The following is a 9130-nucleotide window of genomic DNA, read 5'->3' as shown; positions in this document are numbered from 1 at the left end:
TAGAGAAGTAGTGCAAATACAATTTAACCAACTACGGCATTAGATCGAAAAATATAGCAATTCCATAATTGATATATATCGTAAATAGCAGTTTGACAATTTGCCACTCGTAAAGATTGCCGGCAGTTTTCCACTTAGTTTGCAGTCACTTCATATGATTGGGTTGGACGGAGTATGAAAATGAATACATAAATACTAATGCAGTGCAGTACTTCTCGGAATGAGAGTAGAAGTGCAAAAAGGGGGGGAAATGCTTTTTAAATACCACGGGCGTGTTGCTTTCATGGCATGAGAAGGTTGGAAGCCAACAGAGAAGGGAAAGGGGAAGAGGAGGGGGGAACCTAAGATGGAAACCAACAGTGGCAATTATTGTTTCGTGGCCATTGCCGCTGGTGGCTTCCCCTTCCTAGCAGCAGCCAGCAGCTCTGGTGAATTCCAACAGAGATCGACTCCTCCCTCCTCGATCTTGATCTTTTTTCCGTGTGCAAGTTGTTAAATTGGCACACGACTTCGGCTTTTGGAGGCAGGCATATACGGTCTACTGGTGCGGCGGGGCCGCCGCTTTTTCGGCCCTCTCTCCCCGGCCATCCCATTGGAGCGCGCAAAGCTGAGCGGCACCATTTAAAGAAGCAAACTGCACTACCACCTCCACCACACCACCAATTTCACACCACACGAACGCACACCTGGGGATCATACTGGACTGGAACTTGGCTTCTCCGGGGGTCTCCCTGCTGCAGCGCGAGGGCAGATAGATCGGATTTGGGCTGTAAGTCTTTTGACTGCTGATCGAGTAGGATTCTTGTTGCGTGTGTTCTCGACTGGTTTGCCGGTAGGATCGGGGCCGGCCTCCCTTTCCCAGCGTTTTCTTGGTTTGGTTCTCTCTTGGAAACCTGTGCGTGGTTAGATGAATTTTGGATTTGGTATGAACTGTGCAAAGTAGGTTCCTGGACAGCGCTTTGCATGCATGTTGTACGGCGGTGGTTGATTGGCCAGGTCTGACTTTATGTAGATACTAATCATTATCGCTGCTCAGATTTGGTTTTTCTAGGTCATTTTCTAGTACTTATGAACTACAGGAGCAGATTGGCGAGGTCTCTGTCCGCAATTTACTTTCTTTTTTCCATTCGTTCATGGGCTGACCTTTGTTATTTCATGGGGGTGGAGGCGGACCCGGGAATGGAGGGTTCACGTTTCGAGAATTTGCATGCACATACACTTATGCCTAATTTTGCCTACCGATTTGATCCTATACCTTAAGAATTTCGAATAAGGTCATACTTTAGCGGATCAAGAAGGCATGTTTACTGAACTCTTTCCAAGTATTTACATGGAAAAACAGAGACTCGTGCTCTGAAAGATTGATCCTGTGAATTGTGATGTTCTAGTGTTGTGTTCCTCGTGCGGTTTATGAGAATTCATTTAGTTATAGAATTGACAACACGTTGCAGTTTTGAATTGGATATTTGCCAAGTGAAAGCAATTCTGTTTCTGAAAGCTACCTGTGTGTTCAACACTTCAACTGTCTCTTGAGCCTCTTTTTCCCGGCAAGCCTAACAGAGAATTTCGAGTTTGCTCTCTCGATAGAAAATCTATTTGTTTTTTTTTTCTCGAATACGTATGAGAGCTGTGTATCTTTGTATTAAGACGGGAAAAGGATAATCTGTTACAGTGACCTAGGAAGGTCTGAAATGAAAATCTATTTGTTTTGAAGGTTAACTTTCTTTGACATAATTTACGTCATCTGCAGTAAAACATATTCTTGGGAGCTTCTAAATCTGAAGTGAGTTGCTGTTAGTAGTCCATACCTGGACGAATTCTCGGAGCAGTAGGCACCAAACTTGTCCAGGTTGTGCTAAAATGAAGAGCAGCCTGTAGCTAGTTTTGAAGTTGTTTCGGAGCTTGGAGTGCATCCTTTGAGGCTGCAAGTACCAAAATCTGCCCTCGAGTGTTTGCTGTGCATGCAGATGGCATACGATCCTAATATGAATTTTGGGGCATTTTCACAGTCACTCTGCAACCAGAATGTGGTTTCATTTCAGACAAGAACAACAGCTAGCGGGTCAGGAGGCACGCCAGTATGCCTGGATTGTTCCACTGGGATGGACGCCAGTGTGGAGATGTTGAGCACCACACCTTCAGTGGTTGTGCCCACTAGTTCATCCAATATACCTGCTGATTCCGGAAAGAACCTCAAATATGGAGGGCCGCTGGCTGCGGATTGGACATATCCTGAACTTCAACTGCTGAAGGATGGCATGGAGAAGTAAGCTATTTTAACTAACATATGCATCTACTGCATTATAGCTATGTTCATGTAAGAACTTGTGGTCTCTATTGATGAATTTTATCCTAGTACTGTGTCCAATAGATTGGAATTATATTATTCTGTCGGTCGATGCTGTCACAAAGTTTTTCCATCTCTTGTTGTAGTTTGGATCAATTATTCATCCCTAATGTGTTTCCCTTCCTTTGTTTCCTTTCGTGTGATGAAAAATACTCTGATCAGATATGTAAATGAACAAGGCATCGTGAAGTATATAAAGATTGCAGCTTCATTACCAAACAAGACAGTAAGAGATGTTGCGATGAGGTGCCAGTGGGTAGGGGTAAGCAGTCTCTAATTTGTACATATATCCTTTGTAAGAAAAAAAATGGATATTTTCTTTTCTTATTACGAGGGTGGATCTGCTAGATGTGCTCCTTAGGAAGGGGCGGCGAGCGGCTGCTTATTTAGCTTGAACACTGAAAATATGCAACTTTGTGCAAAATGTTCATAATAATCAACCATTTCCTTGGGTATAGGCATACATGGTCCCTTTCTGTTTTTCGAGATGGCATGCCAAAACTTATATTACATCTCAAGATTGATCTGAATATAATTCCATTAACCATGTATTCATATACTAGTATGGATGATAGACGAACTTATTGCCAATCTTATATATAAACAAGAGAGTTATGGTCATTTTGAGACCTGAGTGGGAAATCATTGTATCATTTTGGTCTATTATTCTATTGCCGTTGATTTGTATTCCGAAGGAAAGGAAGAGCTATCAAAAGACAGCATGTCTTTATTTCATGATAAAGTAGCTTCTGTCAGTTGGCGGTGTTCCACCTTTTCGATTCTATATGTTTGTTAGTTACAACAGCTGAGCTGGTAACACTTGCCTGAACTAGTCCTTAAAAAAACAATCCCTCACTTACCTGTTTCTATTTGTTGATAAACGATCCTGTACTATCGAAATTTCAAAACTAAGGCATGAAAACCTTTTTCGATGAAGTTCCGTTAGAAATATTACTAGTTGTTGTGGCCAGTATGTTGTTTTTTAAATGTGCATTTGTATCTGATTTAGTGATATCCCTTTTTTCTTCAATTTTAATAATACTGATAATTGGGATATCTTGTAGAAGAAAGTAAGTTCAAGACGACGGAAGCCTGAAGAAAACCATATTGGCAGAAAGATAAAAGAAAGAAAGGTAATAGCATCCTTTTCTGTTTGATGAACTTTGTTCCTTCTCACACTCTTTTTATTTAGCGCCAATAATTAGATAAAAGCAACAAATATTTCGCTTTGAAAAGTCAAGGCCATTTTCAAAAGGAAAGTTTTGAACTGGAGGGAAAGTACACCTAATGTAATATAGACCCTTTTAATTATTCAGTGGTTATGTTCATATGACACTTTTGTCTGTATATTTTTGACTGTGCTGTTAATGGTTATTTCTCAGGATAAATTTGTAGAGCCTGCAGTGTGGGGTGCAAATCATCCTGTTCAGACAGACATAAGAAACTCTTCATTTATGCCACATAATGTTCAAAACAATCTGTTTCTATCTGGAGGTTGGTAGGTCACTTGAGTATCAGGTCCAATTGATTGCTTCCATTTATCCCCTTTGTCTCATTATCTGCTATCATGTGCAATAATCCATATTATACTCCGGCATTTGGAATGTGCTCTTTGAGAGGGTAAATGCCAGCGTGATTTAACTATTTGACTTTATTATTTACTCCATTGCTAAGTTCATGGCAGGTAGGAAGAAATTACTTTACTCATTGCAGCTTGATAATTGATAGTCTTGAATGCATATTTCTTTTACCTGTTAGTCTTTTATGCATATGTTCGCATATATTGTCACGGTTTCTTGTGTCAACTGACAGAAAGGGATTAGAAAGTTGACACTTTGGTTTTCACTTAAACTGGAACGGTAACTATACATACTAATACTATCATAATGTTCTGGAATTTTCCCTTTGATCACTTCAAGCTACATTGCAACATGTAGCGTGCCATTTCCATGGTTAATTAGATGACTGTAAATCAATAAATTATATGTAATCTTCAGAATTCTCATTTAAAATTGCACTTAAAATCCTTGTAGTTTTCAGTAATGCACTATGGCAGCTGCATGTCCTAATGATTGACAAGATACAGTGCTTGTAATTTGGCGGCTTCTATTTGTTCCATAATATGACTATGTCCATATTTTCCGTCATGTAGCCTCTGAGATATATCGTGCAGTGCAGCATCTACTGGAAGAAAATAATCGGATTCTTAATCAAATAGAAACAAATATTCTAACGTTTCAGGTTCGTTTATTTCTCCTTTGTTACTTTACTAAGTTTGCGAGTTGTTTATTCATCAATCCTACTCTTCTATATAGGAGGAAAAGATCAAAAGAGCATATATCATTAGAAAAGCATGATACGCAATAATACAATCGATTTTCTAGTGTAGAATATCATCCTTCATTTCATGCATAACTAACATTAAAAAAGAATGTAGACGACCCCCTGATTTTAGTTAGCCTGTATCTGAGTTACCTTTTTTTTGTTCCAAGAACGTATCTGGAGCACTATTTTTTAAGTTAGCTTTATTCTCTCTTGCAGGCTCAAAACAACATTGATCTATTCCATCGGGTAAGAGGGAACATTAATGATCTTTTACAAAGGTAAGCATAATATATCTCAGATGCCTGTAAAGTTCACAAGAAAATCAGAGTTATGCTAGTCCAAAAGGCTCGCTTTATCCATTAAAAAAAAGCTCGCTTTATGCTATACCTGCTTGTCCTGTCTCTAATGTTGCTTCTTCTATAAACAGCATGAGTCAGATGCCTGGAATAATGAGTACGATGCCTCCACTTCACGTCTCAGTGAATGAGAATCTTGCTAACTTCGTGCTTCCTGGTCTTACAATGGTAAGTGTTTGAAGCACCTGTCACCAATTAATTAACACTCTTTTATCACAAACCGTTCAGAAGACAGCATTTTACCTTGTGATTTCAGATTCTTTCATGAATTTTCTTGAACGTCAAAATACATATATAATTCGTGTTGTTCTCTAACTACTACCCATTATATCTTTCCTTCTTAGGAACAAGTTCTTGGAAACAGCCATTTCAAGGAGGAGCCAAGAGGATGGTAGGTCACTGCCAACAGGTTTCAGTTAAGGCGAACTTTCGAACTTCATCGGTAGATGGATGGATTGCATGGCGAATTACTACTTCATATTGTACACCAAATGGCGATGAATCGTCACCAAAGATCCTGCTTTCTCTATATGAAAGCAAAAGGAGAGGTAACTGAAACCACTCTGCTGCCCGGCCTCCAAAGACAGGTGTTGAACGCTCCAGCCCTGCTACAAGCCTAAACATTGGTGGCTGAACAGCGAGGGTTTCAGGAAACTGCCGTTTTTCTTGTCTTGCTGCGCCTGTAAATATCGATTCTTTTGGATTTCTCCTCCAGAAAGTAGGGTAAATAGATATAGCAGAGGAAGTTCATAAGAACTAGCTGAAGTGTTCCCTAAGAGAAACTTGCTACATAGCAAGAATGAAAGCCTTTTTGCCGGTCACTGTTTGATGCTTCCTGTATGGAAATGTAATTCAAGTGCCTAGTTTTATATTCTCTCTGTCCTAGATAAACATGGGCAACTACATGATCTTGGCAAAAATCTCCTCAAGGGCGGAGACGATGTTGCCGTAGTGTTCCTGCACTTGGAGCTCATCCTTGTCTCTGGCCGCGTAGTCCAGCTGCATGCAACAGCAGAGCAAGATGAGTTCATGATGCCATGCTCACCTAGTCACCTGTATGAATTCCTCGCTAAGTTTGTACTCACGCTAGTGACGCTGTTGAAGAGGTCGGAGTACAGCCTCCGGAGCTCGGGGCGCTGGCTCGCGGGGCTGGCCTGGATGATGGCGTACAGGTCCTGCTTCAGGTTGGACGCGCTGGCGCGCAGCGCCGCCTGCAGCTCCCGCCACGCCCCGGCGTCGATGAACTGCTTCACATTCACCAGGTTCCGCGCGTGGGTCCTCACCACAGCCTCGGCCTCCTCGCTCGACTGCTCCGGCACGGTGATCCTCAGGTCGAATGTGCCTGCACTGCAGGTCGCTGTTGGCAGCGGCAGCTGGGATGCCAGGAGCGCCAGGCCGCCGTCTTTGCTAGCCTCCTCCTGCTGCTGATGGCTGGCCTCTGGGGCCGTTGCTGGCCGTTGCTCGGTGGCTTGGAGGACGTGGTTTGAGCGCGTGAGAGGCTCGCGAACTGCGCTCGGACGGCGAGCCGCAAGGCCATTGCGGAGCTCGTGCACCTTGGTGCAGTGTAGGCTGTGTAACCCCTGTTTTCGGTTCTTGCCCAGCCAGATACTTCGGATAACGTAGTAGGCGTAGGGAACGTTTGATATGCGGTCATCTGTGATGGTATTTTCCAACTTCGGCGTCTTTGCGTTGGTATTGAGCAAATTGGCTCAAAAGATTGGTACTCTTGGGTAAGGTCGGACGATACGGAAGGCCGGACTAGCAGACGTTGTAGAGCCCACGGCCCAGGATCGGAGGAGGCCGTGAGAGAGTATATGTGCGAGTCGACCACGTGCACTGGCTGGTGGCTGCACTTGAAAGTTCAAACCAGTCCAACACCCCGACCTCGACGCGACCCTCTCGCGGCGCAGTAACTTTGCCGGTCGTGGGTGACCGACGCGCGCAACCACCTGGACCCTGACAGGTGCGTCATTGGAGTTGGACGAGCCCACGGGAGCGCCTGACGGGCAGCATGCACACACGACGCCTTGATGCTGGAAGCACGAATCAGCTCACGAGGAACCCCGTCGCCACACGCTCGGCTCAGGGGCGGACCCACTCTATAGGTGTGGTGGGGTGACCACTCCGGCTACCGGCGGCCACCAGCACCCCTCCTCAGTAAGACTATGAGAGCTTCTGTGTATCTCATCGTTAGAAACAACGCAACCATGAACTTATGTTCTGTTCGTGAGAATGAAGAAGAAGACAAAGGTCACAAGAAGATATCGATTCATTGTAGGTTTATTGGCTTTAGTTTGAGTCTTAGATAATTGGGTCAGAGTCTTCGATAATTAGGCTTGTCAGCTGGAAGATAGCCCAATCAATAATTGAATCGTCGATCCCCTCCGACCTCCTCATCTCTAAGCATTGTGCGGTGCAGACAAAGCAAAACCTAGCGCTAGCGAGCAGCGGCGACCACCAGACAACGAGCGGGTGGAAGCGCGCAGCGAGCCTCAAATTGATGTGGTGGTAGGTACTAATAACCTCCTAGCAAGGAGCAGCAAGAGCTTGATTGAGGGAGAGGAAGAAGAGCCCAGGGGCGTAATAGGCGCTTCGTCCGTTGCAGCTGGTCGAGCAATTGGTTTGGCACGTAAAATGGAGAGCTTTATTATCACTAACTAATTGATCATTGTTAAATTGACAGGTTGATCTATTATCTTTTGGTGTATTTTAAATTATTCTTCATTTTAGAGGTATCACTATTATTAGGGATGATCTCTGACCCCCCTTCGTATGGCAAGTCGAAGTCTACCGGTGGCTAAGTATTGATGGGTGTTGCAGTTGTGTTTCAGGAAATGCAGGCGAAAGCCGTGGCGGACCTTCAGTCGGAGCCCGAAGGTTGGCCTGCAACATCCCTCGTCCATGCAGGTGAAGGCCATGGTGGACCTTTAGCTGGAGCCCGAAGGTGGGTCTGCGACCTCTGCTGCCCGCGTAGGCGAAGGCTACAGCAGGCCTTCGGTCGAAAGCCAAAGGTTGACCGGCGATTCCGCTCGTCGAAGCGGGCGAAGGTACTAGTGTGTCTTTGGCCGAAGGTCGACCCACGGCGCCGGAGAGTAGGAGCGAAGGTCGTGGTGAACCTTCGGTTGGAGGCCAGAGAGGGGCTCGTAGTGTAGTCATGAGACTGGCCGAAGACCACAAATGGACGTTGAGGCCCACTTAACTGCCCAGGGCACAGTTGTAATTATGCAAATGTACTTGATTGTACCATAATACCCCCGAATATGCTAAGAATGTGGCAGTTAAAAGAGTGAAACAGTAAATCCTATCGTGAAGTGGTTAGGTACGGGCTATAAATAGAGTCATACTGTACTTGAAGTGACAGAGAAATCAAGATTATTCACCCATAACACGTGTCACACCCAGGAGCTTTCGGCTTTCCCCTAGAACGAAGGCCTTCTTTGTTTGGGACAGCGGTTCCAACAACTATCATCTTAAATTGTCTTCTCTGTCATCTATTTACCTTTTACACTCTAATTTGTGTGGTTGCAATACGTGAATGCGATGCATTTGCGATGTACTTGTACTTTTGGTTTAGTTTGTCGCTTGAGTTCGCCCCGGCTAAAACTTTTAGCTGGATCCGCCACTGCTTGGCTCAGTGCTTAAACTCGTCGTGCCGAGGCCTGGTTTCGCACTTCCGCTCTTGTACTTGTCTAAGTCGTGTGGCGCACCAGCACTGATGATGCCTCTTACCGTGCATCAGCAGATCGCGCGGAACCCCGCCCATCTGCAGCATGGGGTGTGGTGTGGCGCTAGGCGCACAATTCGCTTTGGCATGGTCGACGACACCACAACCACATACGCTAGTGCACCAGTACTACACTCCACACTACTCTCTCCGTTTCAAAAAATAGGGTGTATTAGGATTAAAAATATATTAGAGAACTATGTTAAGATGTGCTATGTTTTATGATTTGTGATGAGTAATTGGCGGTTGAGTTGAACTCGAGTTGATTTGCAGGTCTTCGGGATTGCGTGAGCATGTCTATATATCGCAATGCATATTTATGTCTTGAGACCAAATGGAGTTGGTGATGTTGGAGAAGAAGAAATTTGTCTCAAGATG

General features: G+C 44.3%; 1 protein-coding gene and 1 pseudogene across 3 annotated transcripts; one reads left to right on the top strand and one right to left on the bottom strand.

The window, feature by feature from the left end:
- The first annotated feature begins 278 nt into the window (after positions 1 to 278).
- On the top strand, positions 279 to 5597 carry LOC133888388 (uncharacterized). Of its 3 annotated transcripts, none has more exons than XM_062328612.1 (9): positions 279 to 769; positions 1751 to 2266; positions 2510 to 2609; positions 3415 to 3480; positions 3730 to 3841; positions 4500 to 4588; positions 4889 to 4950; positions 5100 to 5196; positions 5373 to 5597. In XM_062328612.1, the coding sequence occupies exons 2-9, from the start codon at positions 1962 to 1964 to the stop codon at positions 5421 to 5423; spliced, it is 882 nt and encodes a 293-aa protein (XP_062184596.1). In that variant the 5' UTR covers positions 279 to 769; positions 1751 to 1961; the 3' UTR covers positions 5424 to 5597. The 3 variants fall into 3 exon arrangements, with proteins under 3 accessions (XP_062184596.1, XP_062184595.1, XP_062184597.1); XM_062328611.1 differs by having other exon boundaries at positions 283 to 769; positions 3412 to 3480; XM_062328613.1 differs by having other exon boundaries at positions 285 to 769; positions 2043 to 2266; positions 3412 to 3480.
- A 279-nt stretch (positions 5598 to 5876) lies between these two features.
- LOC133888389 (uncharacterized) lies at positions 5877 to 6689 on the bottom strand (annotated as a pseudogene).
- Between the last annotated feature and the right edge of the window lie 2441 nt (positions 6690 to 9130).

Source organism: Phragmites australis, chromosome 13 (genome assembly GCF_958298935.1).
Source record: "Phragmites australis chromosome 13, lpPhrAust1.1, whole genome shotgun sequence".
NCBI classification, from domain to species: Eukaryota; Viridiplantae; Streptophyta; class Magnoliopsida; order Poales; family Poaceae; genus Phragmites; species Phragmites australis.
The sequence above is the reverse complement of the archived record's forward strand: the minus strand, read 5'-3'. Positions and strand labels throughout refer to the sequence as shown.